At 43.1% G+C, this 27,536-nt stretch overlaps 1 protein-coding gene across 4 annotated transcripts in view; it reads left to right on the top strand.

Moving 5' to 3' along the window:
* Ankrd44 (ankyrin repeat domain 44) overlaps positions 1-27,536 on the top strand; it is a 277,518-nt gene that overhangs the window by 121,647 nt on the left and 128,335 nt on the right. For all 4 annotated transcript variants that reach the window (XM_021197304.2, XM_029538308.1, XM_029538309.1 and 1 more), the window contains exons 3-4: positions 12,252-12,330; positions 22,623-22,693. In XM_021197304.2, coding sequence (XP_021052963.1) covers positions 12,252-12,330; positions 22,623-22,693 — 150 coding nt within the window. The remainder of the gene's footprint in view (positions 1-12,251; positions 12,331-22,622; positions 22,694-27,536) is intronic.

The raw sequence follows: 27,536 nt of genomic DNA, 5'->3' as shown, positions 1-27,536 counted from the left end.
TTATGGGACTTTGTCTTGCTAGTGATGGTGGGACCTTTGGGTGATTTCAAGACTGAGCATGAAACACGTTGATGACTGGGGCTGATGGGTAGGAAGCAGGGGAGGGTGGTATGTCTCACCAAGCGATGAGGCTTTGGAAAGGGGTGAACCAACACGTTTCTCTATGAGAAGCTGATGTGCTGGAGAGCCAGCCCATCACCCTGAGGTCAGTCAGATTGCCACACAGCCAATAGAGATAATTCTGTAGCAAACCAGGGTTGATACTTAGGACCCTCATCTCATCAAACCACATATCATTCTGTTTCCTTTTTATTATTTTATAATTCACTGGAAAGAACCATTTTTTTTTATATAACTTAAAGTGTAGATGGCTTTCAGGAGTGCATCTGTATGCAAAGAAAGCTACACTTACGTGAAAATTATAGCTATGTAAGTTCAATAGTAAACCAGCCACTCAAATAAACAACCAGTGTTTGTGCATCTATGAACGCCACCTCCCGGGGTCTTCTCTGATATTGAGAGCAAAGGTATTTGAGATGTTTGTAGGCAAAGACCCTGTTCTTGCCCTTCTCTTTGCTCTCAGAAGCTAGATTATCATGTGAGGATCCTAAGGGCTTAGTCCACGTGAGAGAATAATAGGTTGTAACTGCCAAGCTGCGCAAAATTGAGTTAGAGAAACATTTCCCATCAAGTCCAGTTCTGTAGCAGGCACTTGCATGCAGATGACTCGGCTTGTGGTGCTGATTCTCAAGAAGTCCAGGTCTATTGGAGAGCGCCCGGAGGTGGGAAGTGCCTCCTTCACATCCTGCATCTCTGAGAAGTGCTGCTCTGTGGCTCTGTGGCTCTGTGGCTGTGCTCTCCCAGTTCTGGGACCACCCACAGCAACCTGTGATTCAGGGCTTGGGAGGCTGGCATTGCATTTGACCTTCTCTAAACATAAGGCAATGTATAGGATACATCATAGTGGATTTGACTTTCTGTCCATTGGCTCAGGTTAGAAAGTCCATATGTGAATGCTTCCTTGTTTGCTGATGCAGAAAGTGGGTCCCAGACTTACCTGTTATGAGAACTTTTATATGTCTGTGGTGGATTTACTTATAAGTACTAAGGAGGAAATTTTATTAAAAAAATAATATAAGGGTCCCACTCTGCAGAAATCTTTCAGTGTCCGAAGGCTTTGGTGAGGGTCTATGCTTGGGGTGCCCAGTTCTCATGATTTAGGAAAGGAAGGAAGAGGTACTATATAAGACTCTCAGGACAGGGCCTGAGCAGAGTTGGGATCCCCAGGACTCATGTAAAAGCCGCACGCAGTAGCACAAATGTGTGCAATTCCAGAGTGCCCCGTGGCTACACAGGAGGCAGCACAGGAGAATCCACAGATGCTCAAAGGCCAGCTTGTCTGCTCTGCTCAGCAGGGGAGAGACTCTGTGTCAGACGAGGAGGAAAGTTGAGGGCTGCCATCTGAAGGCTGTTGTCTGACTTCTGCATGTGCACATTTACACACACATGTGCACACACACACATATACATACAGTTAAACAGCTCCCCTCCAACATCTCCGTGTGTCCAGGTTTTATCCAGTCCTGACTCTGCTACTGTTGAATGAGAGAGAAGGGCGTACCGCAGGCAGAACATTTTCTGAATGGGTAATGTGTGGAGATGTGTAAGTACTTGAGGTGGTTCTGAGAGGAAGAACCTCATCTAGGTCCCAGGGGATTGAGGGTAAAGAATTTTAGGGTTTAGGTCAAGGGCAGTGGTTCTCAACCTGTGGGTCGTGACCCTTTTGGAGGTTGCATATTAGATAGTCAGCACATCAGATATTTACATTAATAATTTATAACACTAGCAAAATTACAGTTATGAAGTAGCAATGAAATAATTTTATGATTGGGGTCACCACAACATGGGGAACTGTTTTAAAGGGTCCCAGCATTTAGAAAGGATGAGAACCACTAAGCTAAAGTGTGAGAAAGGCTCCAGTTATCAGTTGGTTTCGGTAGGACAGTTTATAATAGGATACAGGCTATAACTAGTGAGTTAACTACTTGATGGGGAGGTATAAACAGGGGCGGAGCTGCTATTGGTTGGCTTTGGCTCTGATGATGTATAATCACATCATTTCTGCAAAAGATACTTTGTCTCCTTGCTTTCTTCTAGAATCACCAAGGGAACTGAAAAAAAAAAATCAAGATAAGCCACAAAGAGTAATAATAGCACAGCTGTTTTGTTTGTTTGTTTTTTCTAAATCAGCATCCAAATGGTATCTGCAAGGGAAGCAATACTGTTTTTATTTTGTAAAAAAGGAAAACAAACCTTAGAGAAGTTGATGTATTTGTCCAAACTCACATAGTTTATGTGACTCAGACAGAGTCAAGGGCAGTCTGAGTTCCAGACTCTATTCTTCCCAATGGGAGTGTGCTCCTGTGCCTGAGGGTCCCACAGGCCCTGGGATAGGAAGTCCTCCAAAGCAGATGCACAGCGTCCTCAGAGAAGGTCTACTGCGGTTAACACTTTCCATGGTGTTCTCAGAGAGTCCAAGGCCGCCAAGTACTGCTTTGTGACTTCCAGTCCCTAGGCAGCTTGGCATCAGCCTGCACTCATGTCCTGGTGACTGAGGACAGCGGCACTGCATGCCCTCATTTCTCTAAGAATCTGTGACAGCACTGTACAGAACACTGTTTTGGTAACTTTCTGGAACATTAGGTAAATTATAGTTTTATCATCACTGATCACAGATGTAATGGTTTGTTTATTTGCAAAGATATAAATTGACAAGTCAAAAGTTTAAAACCCGCTGTGAGATAATGAAGGCTTTGGACAGGAAAGCAAGTCTGGGCACTGCTATTTTTCTGTAATTGCTTAAAACCAGCTTAGCGGAGCAGTCCTGCCTTTGTTTATTGATAGCCAAGTCTTTTATTACTTACAAAAGGGATCTGATCTTCCTGTTTCTAAACTGCAATTGTTGCAGTACAGTCAGGAGAGAGCAGGCAGAGAACACCCATAAAAATTTCACCCAAAGGAAATCGAGCTCACATATCGGTGTGGTGCACTGATGGGTTTTTTTGAAATTATTTATTTACACCTCAAATGTTGCCTCCCAGTCTCCCCTTAAAGAGTTCCTCCCCATCTCCCTTCACCATATTCCCCCACCTGGCGATTCAAGTCTCTGCAGGATTAGGGGCATCCTCTCCCACTGAGGCCAGGCATGGCAAGATGCACTGATTTGATGCACATTTGGCCCAAACAACTGCATCAGTAAATTTTATCATCAGGATTACAAATAAACTCTGTCTCTAAAATATCTACCTAGAGGGGAAAGGAAAAAAAAACTCGTTAAAGTACTAATCAGCCTAGTTAAAACTAGTTAAGCTAGTTTTATGTAAGCCACAACAACCCACAAAGGCTATAGTTTTTAATTTATTCAGAGAAGGGGAAAGAAGGGGGAGGGGGAGGGAGGAAGGCCTAAGAGTCCCTGTTGTGTCTAGAGTGGATGGATCTGAGTGCTGTTGCTTCCTTTCATGGTATGCATCTATCTCGACCATTTCATTTATATTATTATTATTATTATTATTATTATTATTATTATTATTATTATTCACTTTACAACCCGCTCACTGCCCCCCTCCTGACCCCCCCCATAATCCCTCTCCCATCCCCCCCACCCCCACCCCCATCTCCTCTGGGACTTTTTTTAGCACTGTGCTATCAACTCTTTTTTGCTGATGGTGGAGTTTAATTGAATGTTGAAGTAGGATGTCCACTGCCTGGAATGAGAGAGCAATGTTTGTTTGTTTGTGTGTTTGGCAGGGATTCTGCCATGCTATAGCCTCAGGGTTGTCCACAGTGCTTGTCATGTGGTGACTTCCAGTAATGTATGGGTCGAGTGAAAGAGTCTACTCCGTTATATGGCAACGGCGCAGTGTGTCCATTTGTTGTTGATGGATATATGGATTACTTCCAGTTATGTGTCTTATAGTAAGGCTGTTGAATAGACCTGTGCAGGTCTCTCCATGGTCATAAACTTTTATTTCCTGGGGGAATCTCAAGACTGAGTGCTTAGATTGTATGGTCCATGAATATTTAACTCTTTAAGAAACTGTCAAGCTGTTTTTCCAAGTGGTTGTACTGGTTCCCATTGTCACCAGTAGTACATGATAGTTGGGTTCCTCTACCAACCATGTGATACCAACACATGGTATTATTAGTCATTTTACTGTCAACAATCTTAATGAATACCTAACATGATTTTAATCTAAGAATGAATGATGTTGAACATTTTTCATGTGCTCATTTGCTCTCTGTATATCTTCTTTGATGATATACCTATTCAGGTCTCCTGCCTAATTCTAATCAGCATTAAGTTCTCCTTTAAAGGTCTGTAGAAGTTATCTGTTTCCAGGTTTTTCTTTGGATTTAAGATCTACTTCATGAGATGAAACACATATCTAAAACTGCTAACGTGGCCAAGAGCCTGAGAACCAGATAGGGCATGGGCCCTAGACCTGTTACTATTATTCTGCTTGAGGAACATAGCAATAAAATGAGCCCTAAGTACATACTGCTATACCCATAGATCAATGTGTCACTCAGCCCTCACCTTTGTAGCAGATGGGGATTAACAAAGAGACCCACCAGGGGACACTGTGCAGAGAGTGAGAGACTTTGTAGCTCTCAGACCTGAAAGGGATGTCTTCATTGGAGATGCTGTTGCAGTTTCAGACTCATTCCTTGTCATAGATCTGCTTAAGTTACTTATATTCTCTTGATTCAATTTTGGTTGGTTTTGTGTGTCTAGGGATTTATTCACTTCTTCTAGACTTTCAAGATTTTTTGAATATAGTGTTATGCACTACTCCCTTATGATTCTCTGGATTTTCACTGACATCTGTTGTAATGTTCTTTCTTTAAAAATGCAGTATTCTTAGTCCACTTATTTCATTATATACCATATTACGACTGTAAGGCTAATGTCCCCTTTTCCTCTCTAACTTTAATATCTTGGCTCTTGTTGATTCCTTTGGTTATTTTGCTAAGTGTTTGTTGGCTCTAACATTTCAAAGATGTGAATCTTTATTTAACTTATTCTTTGTATTATCTTTTTACTCTAGTTCATTAATTTCTGCCTTGATTTGGGGTTTGGCTCAGCACCTCCCTTTTTTTTTTTTCCTCTCTAGGGCTTCAAAGTGAATTGTTAAATCATTTATTTACATCTCTGTAATGTAAGGGCTTACAACTATATACTTTCCTCTTAAAGTTGCCATAGCTGTATTCTCATAGTTCAGTTCAGTTGTACCCTCATTTTCATTTGATTCTAGACAGTTTTAATTTCCTCCCTCTTCAATGTACTGGCTGTCCTGCAGCCATCCCAAGTATCTATGTCTTGATTCATATTTTTATATGATCTGACAAGCTAAAGAATGATTTGACTTATTTTCTATTTGTCAGGACCTGCTCTGACTCTTAGAATGTAATCTGTTTGGAGACTATTCCCTGGGATGCTGAGACAAATGTGTTTTTTCCAGCCATTGAGTAGAATCTTATGTCTGGAAGATCTGGTTGATTTGTGAGGCTGGCAAACTACTTTTGGAATGTATTTGGCAACACCTAATAAAAGAAATGTGTGTATTCCTCTGTGTCTAGAGCTTCCTGTCCTTGGGCTCTGCCCCAGAGAATGCCTCATGAGCACACACAGAGGGGAGTATGTGAAACTTCACACTACAGCACCACTTAGGGGGAGAACTGAAATCAATCAGTCTCTCTGTCTCTGTCTGTCTGTCTCTTTCTCCGTGTCTCTGTCTCTTTCTCTCTCTCATGTCTTCTGTAAGGTTTGCTTTGTTGATCTGAGCTGTGGAATTTTAACTCCAGAGATACTTTTCAAACAGGGCTTCTGAAGCCGACAAAGGTTTACCATGTTTGAGTTCGCTGGTGGGCATATGTCGGCCTGTTACATAAAATACCTCTCAGTATTTATGAGGAGTTCAAATGAAAAATAAACACAGCCATTTTGAAAAAAAGTTGATATTTGTTTCCTTTTTTTTCTTTTCTTTCTGTTTTTTTCTGTTTTATAGCCTTCCAGTTCCTAACCTCAAGACTCAGCTTCCTTACCATTTTATGCCTTTTTAAAAAATTTAAAACCAAGTCTCTTCTCTTCACACAATTGAAGTCTCTCCAAGGTACCTATCACGTGTTTCTTCAGACATCTGCTTGTCTCAGGCAGTCTCTGTTCATATCAAGTTAAGCTAGTTGGACCCAAGATGTCAGTTATTCTCCAGCACCTTTGATTTTTAGTGGAGGTTAGAATTGAAGACACAACTCAACCTCTAATATTGCTCCAGTGTGTGCACTGGTGTGCAAATTAGTCACACTTAGGGAAGTGGCTTGTTCGGTGTGTGACAGCTATTTAGAATGGGAAGAAAATTGCACTTTCAGCCAGCGATTCCCAAAGTACAGGAGAAGCAATTCTTCAGGGCAGAGGCGTGGGGTGCCCCTCCTACTGCTCGCCTAACACAGTGTTCTCAGCTTCCAGAAGGGCCTTGCCATATCAAACTCACTGTGTGCTCATACTCCAACTTCCCCCTTTTCTTTCATCTGCTTCTTTGTGGTAAACAGACAACTTGGGAACTTCCTCTGTTGGCCATCTCTGCCATATTGCACACTTAGCTCAGACCCCAGCTGGCACTGTGTGGCTCTGGCTATTCAGAGAATAGAGTGTTCATCTGCTTTCCTTCTGGAGGAAATGGGTCTTCTCTCGTCCCCTGTGTTTCTCTATGTGCAAAGGGCTGTCTGGCATTGGTGCTAATGGGTAATGGAGAAGGATCTTCCTTTGTGATAGCATGCTCAGGAGCCAACTCCAGATGCTGTTACGTCATTCTTTCCCTTGTATTCAAGGGTGTTGTGAAGAGTTGAGGGATGAACAGTCGCTTTGTCATGGTGAGACCAGTTTGATGGAAGATGAGAAGAGACATAAATGATGAGAGTAATCACCTCAGCCACCGTGACCAGATGCTCCTTTTTACCTGGCCTGGCCCTGGTCTTCCAGAAACTCCCCTCCAGGCATCCTATGATGTATGTACTAGGCTTTGTGGTTAATTGAGGTTCTCAGATAAACCGGGGCCGTTAGAGAAGGACTCTAGGGCCCCTGGGTAAGATGTATTTATTTATTTATTTTTTTCAGTTTCCAAGTGCTACGTTTTCATGTCCTTTGAGACTTTCTGTTCAGACTTGTTCAGAACAGGAGGAATATGGGAAGAATTCCCTATGACGTGTGTTGAATTTACCCCAGCATTTGGCACTATGGCTGTCACAGTTACTCTGCTGTTGTTACCTATAGTACTGTCCTGCTTTAGGGGGGTGGTAACTAAGACCCCACGACTCTTCACTGTGAGAGGGCTGGATCTGTTTAATTTTGTACTCCTAATATTGTTTACAGCATGTTGCATCCGATAGCTTCTAAGCAGATGTTTACGTGAGGAAAAATGGCTGACCGTTAGAGACTGTACACCGTAGTCACCGTCCTTTCCCCCCATTCTTCCAAGATTCTTTTTTTCCTTTCTTCTGTAGTTTCAGTATTCTTAGACAAAAATTTTAGATAGTTTGAATCATAATGGGACTGCTTCCCATACTGCTTCATCCATATATATTTACTGTTTTCTCTTTAAAAACCATATAGCTTTGCTCTGTTGTCAAGGTTGATCTTGAAGTCCTGGGTTGAAATGATCCACCACCTCCCACATGTTGGTACAACAGCTGTGTACCACCATACCTGGCTTCCACACTCTGCTCTTTTAAAAACAACAACTTTTCACCTGAGTCTTTGTCTTTGGTATCTTAAGTTTAGACGTGATGCCTAACTTTTGCTTGGATTCCTTGTCACCTTAGGTTCTTGTTGACTTTGTCTGCCATCTTTGCTTGTGGTGAACTGTTTCCACAAAGGTTTTCGGTCTTAGTCTTAGAAAGGATTTCCTCTTCAGGGGAGATTGCATCTGTAGAGTCGCAGATTGCCTGGGCAGAGAGTGTATCCCTCCAGCGAGGTTTTGGTTTTCTTTATAGAAACAAAGGGATACCACTGATCTAGGATTAATTTTTAACCTATTTTCAATTTGAAAGTTTCTATATTACAAAGTTTCTTTGGGCTTTATTGCTGTGAAGAGACACCATGACCAAGGCAACTCTTATAAAGGCAAACATTTAGTTGGGGCTGGCTTACAGTTTCAGAGGTTCAGTCCATTATCATCATGGCGGAAAGCAGGGCAGCACACAGACAGACATGGTGCTGGAGTTGCTGAGAGTCCTAGATCTTGATCTAAAGGCAGCCAGGAGGAGACTATCATCTGAACTGGGTGGAGCCTGAGCATAGGAGGACATTTCAAAGCCCACCCCCACAGAGACACATTCCCTTCACTAAGGCCACATCTTCTAAGAGTGACACTCCCCGTGGGCCAAATATTCAAACACGGGAGTCTATGGGGTGTCAAACCTATCAAACCACCACACCCAGGTGTTATAAATTCAAAATTCTAAACCACAGAGGGGAAACCCTGGGGACACAGATGCATAGTGGAGAGCTTCACCCTTTCACCTGGAGCCCAGGAAAAGATGGCCCCTGCTACCTGCCTCTAGGAAGACTTGAGTTTTCTTCAACTTAAACTTGGAAGGCCAGTCCTTCTGTGAAGGTCTCAGTTCTAGCTCTGCATTCCATCTCCCCTATCCAAGTCTGGAGTTGTAGGTCCTGGCGCATCAACATGGCCTGTTGTGTAAGCACCTTCTGCTTCCAGCTTCGCTTCCCAAGTCACTTCCTACTGTCTTTTTTCATTCAGTTTCTTGTAAGCCCCATTGTAAGGATGTTTCCTGTGCTCATTGCATATCCCCCCTTGGGGTTTTGGGAGGACTCTAGAGGAAAACTATCCTGGTTAGTTTTTATTGTCAACTCAATACAACCTACTTCATCTGAGAAGAGAACAATTGAAGACTTGCCTCACTCAGATTGGCCTATGAGAGCGTGTCTTGATTGTTGTGTAGGGCCAAGCCCACCATGGGCAGTACTATCCTTAGGCATATAGATCTAGGCTGTATAAGAAAGTTTAATGAAGCTGAGTGGTGGTGCATGCTTTTAATCCCAGCACTGGGGAGGCAGAGACAGGTGAATTTCTATGAGATCAAGGCCAGCCTGATCTACAAAACGAGTTCTAGGAAAGCCAAGGCTATAATGAGAAACACTGTCCCAAAAAACCAATCCCTCACCCCCCCCGCCCCCCCCCAAAAAAAATCAAAGTTAGCCGAGTATAAGACAGTAAGTAACATTACTTCATGGTTTCTGCTTGAGTTCCTGATCTGACTTCCTCAATGATGGGTTGTGACCTGGACGTATAAGCCAAATAAACTTCTTTCTCCTCCAAGTTGCTATTGGTAGTGTTGTTTATCCTTAGCAACAGAAAGCAAACTCAGAACAAAAGGAGTTTAGACTGCCAAGGGAAAGTCTAAAATGATATCCTTGCTTTCATTTTTATTAAGAAAAATATTTCACACTGGGACCATGACACATAATTCTCCCACATCAATTTGCTGTGTTGGGAGAATCTATAACCTGTGTAGGGCTCAGCTTCTTTTTCTTTTAAATGACAATAATAAAATTTGAGAACACAGTTGTGTGTCTCCACCAGCGGGGATGTTTTACAGCCAAGCAGTTTGGAAAAGGTAAAAATGAAAGAGTGCTATAATTACCAAATAGGCATGCCTCTTCCAAACACTCTGGGGTAGCGCTGGTCTAGAACTGCTAGCCTAGAACCCCTTTCCAGCAGTAGCACATCCACTATCTCCTTTCTGAGGTCTAGCCTTGCCTCCTATCTTTGTGTTGCTGACACCAGTGGTTTGACTTATGACAGAGTGATATCCTTTGAGTTTCAGCTTGTTGAGCACAGCAATACTGTGACTCTGTCTTTCAGCCTTGGCTCATGGTCCCTCTATATTGCTTGTTCCTTGCTGTGGAGAGCAGGTGTTAGCAACCTTGGTCAGCAATGAAGATGTACTGATTTTGTCTAAGATCTTTCTAGCCCCTGATTCTCCTCTTTGCTTTGGTAAACAGGTCTCCATTGCATTGACATGTATGTCTTCCATGTCACCGAAGGGGGACAGTAGTTCTTTTGCAATTGAAGTAGTTCTTATGTAAGCTACTGGAATCCTTTTAATGTCTATTAACAGCACTACTTGGATTCATATTAAGAATTTTTACAATACAATCTCAGACCATACACTTTCTAACTATTATTGAAACTTAAGTTTGAACAAGCTGTGTCATATAAAGGACCTTAGAGTCAGCAAATCCAGCCATATAATGATAGACCAACCAAATTTGCAAGGTAGGGAGAGAAGCTGGAATTTATTTTCTTTTTATTTGAGTCCAAGTACTCAAACAGAGCATTAACTTTGCTTCAGGTAAGATGAAGTCATAATTTGAGCTAGGATTATCATTGTTTAAATCACTTGGGCAAGGCTGAATTTGTTCAACCAAGCCCTGGATCTAATTCCATTCACAAAAGAACACACGATTATATAACTTTTGCCCTAATACCTGAGGAAATTTAAGCAGGCCTAGTGAGTAGTTTTGAGAAAGTAGGAAGTTAAGATAACAAATGTTTGTAGAATAATGGAAAACCAATGAAGAAAGAAAATATTTGTGTCTTAGATGGTTTTATAGTTAAATAGCTAAAAGCATATACTTGATTCTTATATTAGCATGCAGGTTTTCAAACAATTAACCTTTGTTCTCAAGGATAGGGTAATTCATGGTTCACCATGGTCACTTACATGATGGCTTTTTAGTTGCAGACTGTTCTTAGTTATCAGTAGTGTTGCCTGTACATACATGCATGGTGCAAGTTCCCATAAAATTCAAGCTACTCATTTTGTTTAGTTAATGCCAGTCCATAAAACCAATGGCTTAAGTGGTTTGAAGGTCAGGCCCTGTCTTGTCCCCTGTCTGCTGTCTGTTTCTGACGTGACACTCACAAAGCAATAGTCCAAAAGAGACAGAAGGAAAGGGAGGGTCTGGGCTGTGTGAGAAAATAACTCACGAGAATATTATCCTTGGGCTAATAAAAGGTCAGTAGGTCAGTTGTCTAATAAAATGATGACAGGAGTGATAGAATCAACAGTGAGTCCCAGGAATCTCAGGCAGCGGGGAAGGTTGTGGAAGTGGCCATGCTTACGGGCCGGTTCAGTTCAGGCTTTTTCCCCAGGTGTCTCAGTTGTTGCCAGAGTCAGGACAAGGAGGAGTAAGAGCTGTTATTTACATCCAAGAAATTTCAACCTCGGAGGATTTTTAAAGTTCATTGTTGAAATTAATATATCTGACTCTCACTTTAGTGCACACATTTTTAAACACCATTTTCAAAGCTGGGTGATGCAGTCAGTCTCTCTGCCCCCCTCTTCTGTGTTATTCCTGAGTCACAGGTGCAGCGGCCGTGCTACGGTTGAATCCACTGGGGCTGGGCTTCTCGAAATCCATCGAACACCTTTGCATTGCATTCAGTCGAGATTTACTGTAGAGAGGAGCTTCTGTGATGAGAGGGGGATAGCAACCCTGATCTGTCTATAAAGATAAGATCTCGAGTGTAGCTGCAAAATGCTGCCAGGCTAGCTCAGTGGCAGAACTAGATTCTGTTCTCAAATCCATGAACTCATTAGCCCTGGGGAAGGTTGGCTAAGTTTCTAATACCGGGCGTGATCCTGCTCTTGTCAATTGGCCTTGCATCCATTTAGACCACCAACAGGTGAGCCCCACTGTTACACCTCTATGGATATCTTGCTATATTGATTTTTGTTGTGGGTCATCGGTGTCACAGCTGGGGAGACTGTTATGGTAACTTTGACAGTACATGCAGTACTTTTTGGTACTGTAGATGATAAACTGCAGGAAAGAGACTTTCAGGTGAGATCCAGCTCGAATCTGTGTCTCATGTCCTGAAGTGTCCTGAGTGTGCAGTGTCTTCAGCAATAGGGACATACTTTAATCCTTTGAGAGGAATCCAAGGGCATTAGCAATAGTCTATATTGTTTTGGGGAACCATTTGTATTATCTAACCAACCACTTGCAGAGAGGTTTCTCATGATTTGTACTGGGGCTTTTGTTAAACTCACCTGCATAGGTTGATCTTCAACTTTACTTTACTAGCATGGACCTCAGAGTGAATGGCGACCATCTTTAACATCCAGCCTCCACTGACTGTTGTATACTTTGATATTGTTTATTTTAGGATTCTGAGAAACGAACCCCGCTTCATGTGGCTGCATTCCTGGGAGATGCAGAGATCATTGAACTCCTGATTTTGTCAGGTAAATAACTACTGTATTCAAAAGCCAACTTCATGGAAGCTTGATGGGCAATTTGTTAGATTGGCACTTAGAATGAATGGAGCAGAACTTCTTTGCTTTGCTCATCCAAGTTTATTTGATCAGTAATTTATCTGCACATGAAATACAGCAAAAGAAATTGTTGCTTGGCAATGATTCTTAAACAAAATATTTTATCTATAGCTTTAAAAGTTTGATTCCTGTCTGTCTTGTCAGACTTGGCTTTATAGACAAACTCAGTACATTGGATATCTTCTGGTTGTCTTTTTAATCATAAGAAAAGAAAACGGGTTTAAAGTCTACACAGGCACATATATAATATATATCCTTTATGAATTTATACACTCTGTATTGCACAAAGTATATATACTAAGGGCACATATATACATATATTTAAATATTACACTATAATATTATTTCTTACATGAAATTTTAAATAAAAGTTTAAAAACAGAAAACAGAGTTAAGGGGCCATGTGAGATTCTAATTAGAGGCATCTCTGAATAGGCAGGTGGGGTGTTGAAATAGCCCCTTTCCAAATTTTATAGTTGTAAAAATTGGGGCCAAATATGAGAATCATGTCATATCTAATCTCCATTTCTTCTGGTCTATAATATTCTCTTTTTCATTCCACTGTACTTTTAACATTTCATTGGATTTAAAGGTGTGAATGCTTTCAGTTCTAGAATCTTGTATGTTTGGAAACCAAACAGGTTTCCAAAACCATGATGTGATTTTCCATTTGAGTGCTCACTGGGCAGATACCCGGAATATACCTGAGCACTGCTTGTGTGCCTCAGTGTAGATTGTATACAGGCCAATTTGCTTTTTCTTCTCCTGGTTTTTGTTTGGAGAGATTAAAATCTGGAGGAAATGCCATTGTCAACAAACAAGGCAAAAGGCCTGTACTCAGGGTTTGCCTTTGTCTGCAGTAGTAGGGGAAATGCTAATGTGCCAATGCAGTGCAAAGGTGAGAGCTGTGAAATGCACCACCACGGTGAAGAAAGAACCGTGCTGTATCACAGGGAAGGCTCCTGTACTGGCTGGTTTTGTGTGTCAGCTTGACACAAGCTGGAGTTATCACAGAGAAAGGAATTTCAGTTGAGGAAACGCCTCCATAAGATCCAGCTTTAAGGCATTTTCTCAATTAGTGATCAAGGGTGGGAGGGCCCATTTTGGGTGGTGCCATCCTTGGGCAGGTAGTCCTGGGTTCTATAAGAAAGCAAGCTGAACAAGGCAGGGGAAGCAAGCCAGTAAGAAACATCCCTCCATGGTCTCTGCATTAGCTCCTGCTTCCTAACCTGTTTGAGTTCCAGTCCTGATTTCCTTTGGTGGTGAACAGCAATGTGGAAATGTAAGCAGAATAAACCCTTTCCTCCACAACTTGCTTCTTGGTCATGATGTTTGTGCAGGAATAGAAACCCTGACGCAGACAGCTTGTGTTGCTTTGGGGTTTATGGTGTCCCCATTCTCTGGGTGAATTTCTCCAGGAAAGGAGTATAATGTATGTGAAAGCTAGTGTGCCTGTGCACAGCTGGATTTTGTGTTCTCAAGAACTGATCTTTCTTTTGACAATCTGAGGGTGTTCTGGGCTGTGGTCCTAACAAGCATGCATTGTGGGGTGTTGGCACAGACCACAGCTAAGAGCCAGTGCATACCTGGATGGTTGCCCTCACAGCTGAAATTTGGTCTATGGAAAGTCATACATAGAATCAATGTGTAAAATAAAGAATTGTAAGGTTACAACGCCTAATGATCCCAAGCAATAATATCATCACAAAGACATCATCATTCAGGGGGAGCATTCCCTTATCCGAAAGTCTAAAGTCTAAAATGTTCCAAGTGCTGACATGATGACATATGATGCTGCAGTGTTAGTTCTACACCTGACATAATGTGATGAGCCACTGTAATATGTCTAAGGCATGTATGAGGCAGAAACGAAGTTCATGTGTAGGCTTGGGTTGAACAGACCAAAATTCTGCCCTCCAAATTAAAACTCTGCAACACTTGTGGGCTTAGGCAGTTTGGATAGGCAATGTTCAACTTGTATTAAAAGATGCCCCAGAGACAGCAGACATGACTCTGTGGGTCAAAACACCATCCCAGAGGGCCTGAGCTCAGTCTTCAGCATCCACATCAGGCGGCTCAGAACTGCTTATAATTTCAGTTCCCAGGGGTCCAACACCCTTTTCATCTTCTGCAGGTGTTTGCATGCACACACAGACTCACTCTCTCTCTCTCTCTCTCAAGTTATATCATAGGGGGAGAGAGCAAAGTCAGTGAAATGGGCAAGGGGAGTGGCTGAGAACAAGTTAAATTAGCCCCAAGTTCTTGCTCCACTGGCCTTAGCTTTGAAAGGGAAGCTCTTAATTCTACATCATGAGGGTCACCCATATGGGACCAGTGTTACTTGATAAACTTGGTCTCATGTCACCTTCATGTAACACAGAATCCTCATCTTCTGTCCCTGTGGCTGATTCAGGAGTATCAGGAGAAGCTGTTGTATGCATCTTAATCTGTAGACCCATTTGGTCTTGGAATTACTGATTTGTTAATCTCTTTCATTTAGCATTGGTTCAGTTTGCAAGACATTGTCTTTCCTCCTCCCCCTTCCACCCATCAAATTGAGAAAGTTCTGTAGTAATTTATTCAACAGACGCCAACTTTGGCAGTGCATGTAGCTCCCATTTTCCCTGAAAGGACTTTTATTCAATTTATATTTTACATCCCTAAAGAAACATCATACGACTATAGTGATTTCAGTCCTGAGAGTTCATCTGGCAGCTGACCCTTTGGGGAATCCAGGCACACTGTTCTCTCATTTCGTAATGAACGAGGCGCTAATGATTCCCATGTTGAACAAATAATTTAACCTTGCCAGAATAGCTTGTTAAAGCTGTGCTCTCTGCTGCTGGGCAAACTCTCAGAGCATGCAAAGATCCAAGTTCACCAAGCTATTACTGACTTTGTCTCTTATTAACCAGGCAGCTAGAACCCTGAGTGTCTCTGTGCGGACGTGTTGGGGGGCAGGGCAGTATCTTCAGGATGTATAGGCCTTGCTGATTCTTTCCACCTTCTTATCACTGCTTGTCACTCTGGCTTGATTTCCTCATCTGACTCAACTTCTGTTTGGGAACTGGCCAGGTCAGGATCAAGGCACACATGGGGAGAGTGGGCAGTGAGAACTAGTCCGTGGTGGAACATCCAGGTCGTGGTTGAGGTAAGGAAAGCAGAGAGCCCACAGGAAAATGGCCACAGCAGAATATCTTATAGCAAAATTCAGGGTGAACTAGGGTGACGGAGCCTTGGGTTGGAGGAAGAAATGTATATGCATGCTCTGCTGTGGGAGTTTGTCAGGTCTAATTGCTCAGTACAAAATAAACTTAGTATGGTCTGGGGAGGTAGCTCAGTGAAGTGCTTGCTGTGTTAGTGTAGGTCCTACATTTGATTTTCAGCAGCTATATAAATAATTGGGAATGGTGGTGTGTGCTTGTGATCCCAGAATGGAGCAAGTAAAGACAGCAGGATCCCAAGTCTGGGCCAGCCAAGATAACCCAATTGTGAGCTCTGAGTCTCAGTAAGAGACTTCATCTTAAAGAACAAGGTGGACAGATGCTGAGGAACAATCATGTAGGTTAACCTATAGCCTACATACATGTGTACTGGCATACACACACACACACACACACACACACCATCTACATGCCTGCACAGATACATAAAATAAAACTACATGTACCAAAGTCTATGCTACTAAACAAGTGATAGTTGTGCAAAATGATTTCCTGTGATGTTTTCCCCAGTTATGGTTACTAGTTATACTGCCAATTGTCTGCAGATCCGGTGGCACATGGTCTTTTATTCCTTTGTGCCTAACAGATATTCGTTCTTTGTACGTGGATTTGATTTTTGTTTTTTAAAAAAATCTGGTAAAGGAGTTTGATTAAGCAAAGCAGAGCTGATCATGGGCACAAATCTGGTGCAATATTAATCAACATGCTGCCGTCTGGTGAGTGTGTAATCTAGCTCCAGCAGCAACTTCAAGAAGCAGTTTCCACACATGGCATTATCACACATGTTTCCAAGGTGACTCCTGAGCTGCAGGAAGATCTGGTCTGTTTGACAGAAAGAGAAATCCAATAGCAATGCAATTGTTCTATAGTCCAGTCATACTTCCATCTACTCTTTCTTGAGTGTTTCTTCCCTCAGCAAGCTGTTTAGCCAGTCTTTGGACAGACCCACCTTCTGAACTGATTGCCTGTGGTCAGTATGGGTCTCTCATCAGTGTCCATGCTGATAGCCTCACTGTTCTTTTTCCCCCTTACACTTCTAGATGACAAGGGTAATAACAGAAATACTGCCTCTGGAAAAGATGGCCAGAGTCCCCTTCCTTTAGTCTCTGGGACTGAAACAGAGAGGTGGTAGGGATAAAGGAAGGCCCTGCCTCCTTGGGAGTTAGAACTGCACCTGATAATTCTTAGCTGAGCTTTGGTTCTAGAGAGCCACTTATATTGAATGCTTATTTTTGCAATTAAGAATTGTAATGTCCTTGGGTAAAAGAGCACTTGCCTCGAAGTTGTTAGCCACACAGACTGTGTCCTTCAGTGGTGCTGACAGGCAGGTAAATAACACAGGATTTCCTTTGGAAAAATCAGTTATGAATATTCATGAAGGACCCAGTCCTGAGAGGTAAATAAGAGTCTCCAAGGTGTTGAGAGGAAGGGGATGGAGAGGCAGGGAGAACCAGGGAGAGAAGGGAGGGGAGGGGAGGGGAGGGGGAGGGCAAGGGGGATGGTAAGGCAGGGAGAACAAGGGAGGGGAGGGTAAGGGGGATGGTAAGGCAGGGAGAGGCACACAGATAACACTGTTTTTGTCCTAGCTCATGGAGGCAGTGGCCTAGCATGCCAGTATGGAGGGCAAGCACAGTGACTAAGGGGTCAGTGTCTTCCACTTCCAGGAGAGTTTGCCAGTTCTGAAGCACCTGACAGTGTCCGTGCGGGTGGACCTGCCCTGCCTCGGACCCTCCTTGGGACCATTTTAATATAGAAAGCCATATTTGTATCTGCATAAAACTAAATATGATCAGTATGTAATAGTGATAGCAATAACAATGCCACTAGGCAAATGTACATTCAAAAACTATATGAGGGAAATGGACAAAGACTATGAACTAAGAAATTCTCAGAAAATGTATTACAAACATAGTGGAAAAATTATGAGTGTATGAGATAGCATTTCTGTCCAACCAGATTTGCAATATTTTTAAACTTATACTATGTGCACCCCATCCCCCAATTTGGTGAGTTCAGGCATTTGCAAATACTCTCATGAATTCATTACTGCAATAAAAATGATTCTACCTATCATGTCCAGAAGTTTCTCCCCCCACCTTTTGGGATATAACATGTGCTCTCTGTCCTTGAGTAATCCAATGTTGATTCAGGTTCGTCATACTTAAGATAGCAGGTAATATAAAGTATTGTTGAAGACATGGGAGAATTAAGTAGTCTTAGACACTGTGAGTGTGAATCGCCATGCTCTGAGAGCTTAGGCACCATCAAAGCAAAAGCTGTGTGTTTGTTACCTGTGACACACGAAGTCCATCTTTAACTGCCTATCAGAAGTCACTTTATGAATGCCTGTTATTTGCAGGTTTTGGAAAGCTATTGGGAATGACCAAATTATCTATCACAATAAGAACTGTCTGGAAAATGACATGTTCATATTGGAATATATGTAGCAATGAGAAGGAATTGACTCACTCTATGGCAACCTAGATGGATATAAAATACATCTTGTTAAGTGGAACAAGGAAATGAGAACAATACAACTTAGGTGAAACATACACGCACGCACGCGCGTGCGCGTGCGCACGCACACACACACACACACTCCTTATATTTTATCCAGACATACCTATAACTGCAGGACTTGAAGGCTGAGATCTGAAGATTGGTGAGTTCAAGGTCAGCCTGGACTATACAGGGAGTTCCAGATCAGCTTGCACTAAAGAGTAAATCTGTGTCTCAAAGAACAAAACAAAATTAAACAACTTCAGGAGAGCTTATTTTCATGTTCTCTCTCATTCTCTCTCTCTCTCTCTCTCTCTCTCTCTCTCTCTCTCTCTCTCTCTCTCTCTCTCTCTGGTATGTGTGTGCTTGTGTATATAGGTATGTGCATGTGGAGATCACGGGTCAGTGTTGGTTGTCACTTTTATTTTGAGATAGGGTCATACTACATATGAATTGATGTTTACTGATTGGCTACACTTGCTTGCCAGTGAGCTCCAGGGTTCTCTGTCTCCGCCCTCATCCTGGCTTCTAAAAATGTGGCTTCTGAGGACGTGAGCTTAGGTGTCATGCTTGCATGACAGGCAGCCTACTGAATGGGCCACTTCTCCAGTTCCAGCAGGATTGTGTGTGTATGTGTGAGTGTGTGTGTGGTACGAGTGTCCGTATGAGGAGTGTGTGTGTATGTGTGTGTGCATGTGTGAGTGTGTATATGAGGAGTATGTGTGTAAGTGTGTGGTGTGTGTAAGTGTGTATGTTTGATTATATAAATGTGGGTGGGTGTGAGTGTGAAGAGTGTGTGTGCATGTGTGAGTGTGTGTGAGGAGTATGTGAGTGTGTGTGGTGTGTGTGAGTGCATTGTGATGTATGAGTGTGGGTGGGTGTGAGTGTGAGGAGTGTGTGTGCATGTGTATGTATTGTGAGTGTACATGTATGATGTATGAGTGTGTGTGGAGTGAATATGTGTTGTATGTGAGTGTGTGTGAGGAGTGTGTGTGCAGGTGTGTGTGAGTGTGCATGTGGTGCGAGTGTATGATTATGAGGAGTGAGTGTGTGTGCACGTGTATTGTATGTGAGTGTGTGTGAGAAGAGTACATGTGTATGTGTGTTTATGAGGAGTATGTGTGTGAGTGTGTGTGGTGTGAGTGCATATGTGATGTATGAGTGTGGGTGTGTGTGAGTGAGTGTGATGACCAAATGTGTGTGTGTGTGATGTATGAGTGTGAGTGTGAGGACCGAATGTGTGTGTGATGTATGAGTGTGGGTGTATGTGAGTGTGAGGACTGAGTGTGTGTATATGTGTGTGTGTGTGTGTGTGTGTGTGTGTGTGTGTCTTTCTCAAGGGCATATGAGAGATGAATTGCTCATGTGATAGGTTTTCTTAGATGATGGCGTGCGTGTTGTCCCTACCCCCTCAGGACCTGAGCAGTCCCCACTCACTGGCTGCATGCCTAGTCTGCCTTTCTCCATCCATTTTCTGATGGCTCACTCTTGCATCTTACTGCTTCCATCAGTTTGGTCGACATCATGAAGTACTATGTTAGCTCTGCCTTCACGTCTTTATCCTGATGAACTTTTAGCATCTTTCCATATGTTCGTCACTTGGCCATTCTTCTTGTATCAACTTTTTATGTTTACAAAAAAAAGAAACTAAAAGAAAACACACAATGTTCTTTGTCAAACTGTAAACGCTAGGCCCGTATCCAGCTCTTAGGGCGGTGTGAGGCCTGCTTGATATCTGTTACCTCAGTGCCAAAGAAACAGCTTTAAACATAATGACCATGCACTTAGTTAACTAGAGAAATGTGGTTTAAGCACTTTGTGCTTCATTATACATAATGAAGATGTAAGAAAAGGTGGGTGATTTTAAAGGGGTTGACTAGCTTCCAGAATGTTCTACTAGGAGATCAAGGAATGAATGCCATTTCTGTCTAAACCAGAAAGCTGTATAACAACCACTCTCTTGGTGCCCACACTTAAGAGAAAAAAAAAATCTTAGATTTCCTTATTATCAATGGGTTTTTATTTTAAAATTCTCCATTTTTTTGTTTTATTTTAATCACATCTGGGTTTTCTTAGCCCTAGGACTCAATAACACTTGAGTTTTTACTTTTAAAAAAATGCTTAATGAGGTTGGAGAGAAAACCTAGGGGTAAGAGTCTTTGCTGCTCTCCCAGAGGGCAAGTTCAGTTCCCAACACCCACATTGGGTGACTCACAGCCCCTGCAATTTCACCTCCAGGGACTCTGACAATCTATTTTGTCCTCTGTGCACTCCCCCTCCCCCACCATGATTCTTTAAAGGAAGAAAAAACGAATGTGCTCACGGGGCCAGCAAGAAGACTTGACAGGTTAAGATGTTCACCAAATGCCAAGCCTGACAATCTAAGTTTTTTCTCTGGATTCCAAGAACCTAGTGGAACACATACACACAGATTAAGGTAAAGAAAACTAAAACGAGCAGGTGTGTATTGGGAGCCATGAGAGGCGGACCAGCAGTTTAGAGCCCTTGCTGACGAGCAGAAGACCTAGCTGTGGTTCCCAGCACCCACACTGTGGTTCACAACCATCAGTGTCTCCAGTTGCAGGGCTTGTGGAATTTTGACCTCTGTGGAGACCAGGCATGCACATGGTGTACATGTACACATGCAAGCAAACACGTGCACACGGAAAGTACATTTTTAAAATTTAAGTGAAAATCTGAAAGAATATGCTTATTTGTTATTTCATAGTTGATAGTTCTTTGTGTTGAAGTATAATTTTCGCAGCCATTGAATATCTTAGCCATAGACTTAGGGGTGGATGAGATATTGGGATGACTTTGAAATAAGAACTGCTAATAAATTTCTAGTGCTTTGTGATATGTGAAATGACTTCCCACCCCTCTGACTCTCTCAAGTCCCCAGGAAAGCAAGCAGGGAAGTGTTGGTTAGTACGTGCTTAGTTAGCTTTATTCTACAGACTAGAAGCCTTGAGTCCTTGGAATAGTGGCTGCTGAAGTCTAAATACAAATCCCAGATTTTGTCCATAAACCTCACTATCTGGCCAACCCATTTCACTTCAGAGCATGTAGCTCAGGGATTCTTGTTCTATTGTGGTCTTCATGCAGGTAAGGGGCTTAAAAAAACCATTTAGACTAGATAAAATTGGTTAAAGGTGATTTTTCAAGTTATCTTAACTTTGTTTAAAATTAAGTTTGTCAGTGGCTCTCAATCTCGACAGCGTGCTACAATAATCTTGAGCTCTCAAAACAAAACAAAACAAAACAACACTTGTGTCTGATGACATCTCAAACCAATGAAGTGAGATGGGAGGGGGAGGGGGAGGGGTGGGGGTGGGTTCCCCTTTGTTTGAGGATGACACTGTTTTCTGTGGTCAATGCTGCTGATGGTTTTCAGTTAAAAATACTGTTCTGTGATTAACCTCTGCTTCCACCTGACTCACTTCCTCAGCTCTTATCAGAAGGTTGCCCACGCTTTTCTTCCTTTTCCTTGCCCTTTTAATTTCTTTTATTCATGCCTCCACTCCACCTTCATGAGCATCTTCACTATCCTAAGACCTGAATGGATGCCTCTCACTGCATCTATAGGTACCCTTCTCCCTCTTCCTGTTCACAGCTCTTTGTGAAACAGTCTCGAGCTGTATCTTAGTTAGGGTTTTACTGCTGTGAACAGACACCATGACCAAGGCAACTCTTCTAAGGACAACATTTAATTGGGGCTGGCTTACAGGTTCAGAGTATTAATTATCAAGGTGGGAGTGTGGCAGCATCCAGACAGGCATGGTGCAGGAGGAACTGAGAGTTCTACACCTTCATCTGATGGTAGCTAGGATGAGGGTCTTAAAGTACACCCCGACACTGACACACTTCCTCCAAGAAGGACACACTTACTTCAACAAGGACACACCTCCAAATACCCCACTCCCTGGGCCAAGCATATTCAAACCACCACATGCTGACAGGAAGATTTATCAAAATCCTGAACCAAAGCTTTGTATAGGATGTTCCTATTGTTCAAATGCACCTTTGGTAGTCTTGATCCCATGGGAAATTTTGGAAATGTCAAGGGAACAAGGTGTATTCTGTTTTCCAGGAGTCCATTCATATGTAGCTTTCATTCATATCCTGTGCTGTGACCTGGCTTCAGTGAAGCATGGATCATGTCTCTCAGTATGAGCCAGTTTCGTCATGGGCTTGAATCTGTCTATCTGCTCCATAGCATGAAGTTATGAACAATCTGCATAGGCTCTTGTCTGAAAACTTCATGCCACATAGATTCTTGTATCAAAATATCTGGCTAGTACTAAGAGACTAATATGACTTCAGGACAAGACAGATTTCTGTTGGTTCCTTTATCCCATATAAAATCTCGTCAAATTACAACCCATAGAAAAGATCTGCTGGCTGGCTATACCAGGCAAATAGGAGCAACATGTAGCCCTTGACTCCGTTGTGGCCCTAACTTGTGCTGTTTGGTTGCAGGAGCTCGTGTAAATGCCAAGGACAACATGTGGCTGACCCCACTGCACCGGGCTGTTGCATCAAGAAGTGAAGTGAGTGATCACCCCATACCTTCTATGGTCTATAGAAAAAGAGTTCTTTGCATTGAGTCTTTCAAGGATAAGCAGGGACCTAGCAAGCCACTAGGAGAGAGGGACGAAGCAGAGTATCCATGTTCGAGAAGAGGCAGGGGGAGTGAACCAAAGTCAGGTGGAGGTTTCTGGGATAGAGAGAATAGTGCAGCGTCAGTCATTGGCAGAACAAAAGCCTTTGAGTCTAGAGCAAGCAAGAGGGTTACCCAAAATGGGCAGGTCTTTGTGTATCTTGTGCATGTGAGACATGGTACAGTAGGAGGCGTCTTGGTTATCCAAGTTGGACACAGTTGACCTTCACTTTGATGAGTCTTCAGCCTGGAACAGAGGGAGCACAGCAAGCAGATCCATGCAGTGCCAGAATGGGAAGGGAAGAGGAAGTGGGCAACCTTGGCAGAGCATGGCACATCTGCTCAGAGCAGAGGTCAGCCGAGCTAGTCCTTAAAGGATAAGCAAGGGTCCAGCAGGTCAGGAGGAAGAGGAGGGGCTGGGGCAAGAAGAGAAGAGGCAGAGGCGTGAACCCGAGGCAGGTGGAGGTTCCTGGGCCAGAGAGCATAGTGTGGGGTCAGATGGTTGGGCTGCCAGAGAGACAACACCCTGTGAGTGTTTGGCAGTGGTCTCAGCAGATCTTCAGAACCACCACCATGGTGGCAGGGTAGAAGTGGGGCTGGGTGCAGGAGCTCAGAGAGGGTCGCCATGGCAGCAGGGTGTAAGTGGGGCTGGGTGCAGGAGCTCAGAGAGGGTCGCCAACAAGAGCGATAGGAGAAGGCTGGGTGAGGCGGGCAGAAGACCAGTCATTTCAGAGATGATTAGTGGCAAACCTCACAGCATTTTGGTATCTCAGGAGAATAGGTGGAAAAGAAGCTGGCAGATAGCAGTGATGTCCTTCACTGAGCAGGCTTAGTGGGGTGGGCTGGGGTGGGGGTGAGGAGGTTGAAGGCCTGGAAACTAGCTTGTCCTTTTCAAGGTACAGTCTGGGAAATCTGTCAGTGGAACGTAAGCTCCATGGGGGCAGGAGGACTTTACTGCTATTGTTGTTGTTGTTGTTGTTGTTGTTATTGTTGTTATTACTATTGATATTATTATTCTATGATGGATCCCAAATTTGAAATACTCTAGAAACAATTGAGAGTGGTACTGAAAAGTTAGTTTGTTGTTGAATGCTGGAAATACGTAAAGATAGTAAGTATGTCGCCATTATTTATGTAGGTTTGGACTTCAGACCATGGAAAGCAGGGCCAATGGATCAGCTGGTCTAGTGGGAGGCTAATGGACAGAAAGGGAGGGCCACTGTGGGAACAGGGCTGGCAGGGACCCAGTAAACATCAGCCTGGCCACAGAGGGCACACGATTCTTACCTCAAAGGCACTGCGCATTGCGTGGGTAACGGTGACCAGCAGAGCTTCTCCTCTGACATTGCAGGAGGTGGTGATGTTCTTCCGTGAGCCTGCCTACGTTCCATGTGTCTGCCTGGCCTCTGTGCCAGATGTTCCTCTTTGGTGGCTCTCTGGGAATTTCAGAATCTGCTTAGTATGTGGCAGCTCAGCTTCTCATCTTCCTTGTTGTGCTTCGTGTTTAGAGTTGTTTTTTTAAAGGGGGTTGGCTGTATTCTTTCCAAGCAGCCTCTGCAGGTTTTCTGGGTAAAAAGAGAAACCTGCTTGGGGAAGGCTCTTGCCGGGGAGGAACTGAGTGCAAACTCACAGAAGATGATGGCCTTATAGTATCTGCCACAGCTGACCAATTTCTAACGAAAACCGGAGTGTCTGAGTCTGTCGTTAGAGTTGATTATGCACTGCACATCTGAACTTGGGCTCATCGTGATACTGTGGAAGCCCTAAATTCAAGCTCATTTTCACATTTGAATCCGGTCCTTTTGCTGTTGTTTTATGCCTCTCCTTACTAATAATTGGAAGAAAGGGAATTAGGCCTAATGAAAGGACAGAGGAAGTTTGGATTTTTTTTTTTTTTTTTTTTTTTTTGTTTTTTGTTTGTTTTTGTTTTGTTTTTTTTTTTTTTTTTTTTTTTTTTTTTTTTTGGTATTTGGTATTTGGCTTATTAGCACTTGCTAAAGTGGATGCTGAGTTACAGTATGAGCTGGTACATCCATCCATTCTTCAAACTAAGATTGTTAACGCGTGTGTAGTAAACTCATTTTCTCCATTGAAAAGCTTTTAAATTCTCCAGTACCTCCAACCTTGTTGCCTGTGTTTGAGTGTCCCAGGATCCAAACAATTCAGAATAAAACAACATTGTCTGCCACCTACTGCTCCCCTGGTCCCATCTCCCATTTCTGCTGACTTTCCCCAAGGTGGTGGAGAAACGGAGAGACACTTTTAACTTACTGTGTCAGAGAAACATTTTTTTGTAACAGTAGCCAACAGAGATGAGAAAGACTGGCAGCTTCTGGAGAGTGTGAATACTGTGAACATTCTCCTAGGCTTCCTGTGCCCACCGTGCTCTGGAGAGTGTGAATACTGTAAACAGTCTCCTCCGGCTTCCTGTGCCCACCGTGCTCGGGAGAGTGTGAATACTGTGAACAGTCTCCTAGGCTTCCTGTGCCCACCATGCTCCTATTGCTGCTTTGCTGTGCTGACTGGAATAGCACACATGGGAGGAACAGAATCAAGTGCATGCAAGCCTGGAGTTGAACACAGGAAAGCCTAACACCTGTGTGTTGAGGCATACCAGATGGATGCACTGTCAGCTGTGTTGCGTGGCTTTCGGGGAGTGCACAGCTTGGCCTCAGAGGTTGTGATGTGTGGGGCCTGGGTATGAATGCGCTGGCATCAGACACGCCTTCCTTCTGCTGTGATGAGCTGAGGGGTGCAAAAGGGGAATTGCTGAACTTTTCACTTCCCTGTTCTAAAAACTATGTTTGGGTTAGAAAAGTTAAAGTTCGCATCCCGATTTGGGGGTGTTGGACTGAGCACAGTGTGCTTTTTCTAAACATTGCTATTCTGAGAATTCATTGAGCATTCGCTGTGTGCCATACACCTTCTGAGCATTGCTCCTCTTTAATCTCTGAGATTCTGACCGCGTATGAAACCGAAGACTGGATATTGGTGATACTTTTAAAGAAATTCATATACAGTCTTACGTTACTTATTTAAAAACTTTATAATCTTCCCCCACCTTTAAAAACGGAAATCTTCCTCTGGCCTTTATGAGGTGTCTCCCCATTTGTCCATTTCCAGTATGCATTATGTTCAGTCTCCTTTATGACCCTGTTTTCTTTAACGAGAGTCATCTATGTAACCATTGGCCTGGAACTTTCCATTGGAGCTCTGTGGAGTACCAGGGAGCACATGATTGAAGGCAATGGCACCCTCGTTCCTTGGATCCATCAGTTGAACAGACTTTAGCAGTAAAGTGTTCATGCCTAGGCCATGTCTGAGCCCATTTTGGGGCAGAGCAAGTTGTGTCACCCACAGTTGCTGAGGGCTTGTGATTGCAGCGATCATGTATGGTCCAAAAGATGACCACTTGCAGCCTTTCCTCTGGCTCTTATATTCTTTTCAACTCATCTTCCCTGATGCCTCTGAGCTTTGGAGGTGAGAGGATAAATATTTAGTTTAAGGGTGATTACTCAGCCACCATGATAGCACCCTTTGAGCCTCGAGCCTCTGCATTCACTGCAGACCATGGGGGAAAGGCCTCTCTGATTAGTGCTGAGAGCGGTCATTGCCTGTGTGTATAAATATGTGCTTTGAAAGTAGTTCTGCACTTTGTTAACTTAAACAACAGAAGGGAATTTTCTCTAGTACCTGTGACATGCCAGAACCATGGAGTTTTGAATGGGATTTATAGTACCAACTATGGAGTTCAGAAGTGCGTCTCATATCCAATCAGGGAGATATTGGGTTACCTCCATAACCGTCATGCACATTTTACCTGAGAGGTTGGTATCATAGTCCCTAGGCTTCACAGCTGGGTAAGACTGTGGATGCCTTTTCTCCGCCAGCCCCCATGCATAACGTCTTCCAGCACTGTGAAAGCTAGCCAGCAGGGAGATATCCAGTTCAGTATGGATACTTTTGTGTTTGTGTTTCCTAACATTCAAAAACAAGGTTTCCTGGATAAGTCTTCGTAGAGTGTTCACCTATCCCTAAGTCTTCAGTGAGCACCTTTGTATTGCTAGGTTGTAGAATAAGTTACCCTAATAATAATTACAATAGCAGGAGAAGTTTAGTTTGATATTGACACTTCTAGAAGAACAATCCCGTTAATTGAGCAATTCGGTTGAGCACCAACTTAGACAGTTCTTACAGAACATGAGAATGCTATAATCAATATGGGATAAAAGCCCCCAAAGGATTACAGTACTACAGTCTAAGCCTTCAGGATTCATGTGTGGCCTCGGGAACATTAGTGTACAGCACAGTAACTGTCCTGTTAATATGTGCTAGTTATTATTTACAAATCTTGCTGTTGATCGTGTCCCTGTATTTATGCCACCCAAAGTTACTGAATGTAAAATATGTGCAAGGCACCAGCTAAATAAGCTCTGAGTAGAATACAGAAAGTTGTCTTAAGACCCAGAACCTGGTCTAAAGCAAATTATAATTCACTGAACTTGACATTGCTTATGCCTGCAAAAACTATGTCTAGTTCTAAGCCTTACTTCTCCATAGTGATTTGTGGCTGAGGTAAGTGCAGTGCACATTTGAGCATAAAAAAGGAGAAGTGGAGGTGGTTGTCTTAAGATGTGTGCAGCTCAAGGGAAGGCCTGGGCCAAGTAGTGGGAGTGGGTGGGTAGGGGAGCAGGGGCGGGGGGTATAGGGAACTTTCGGGATAGCATTTGAAA

The sequence above is a fragment of the Mus pahari genome, chromosome 5 (genome assembly GCF_900095145.1).
Source record: "Mus pahari chromosome 5, PAHARI_EIJ_v1.1, whole genome shotgun sequence".
NCBI lineage: Eukaryota > Metazoa > Chordata > Mammalia > Rodentia > Muridae > Mus > Mus pahari.
Note: the sequence above shows the minus strand (reverse complement) of the source record. Positions and strands in the feature narration are given on the sequence as shown.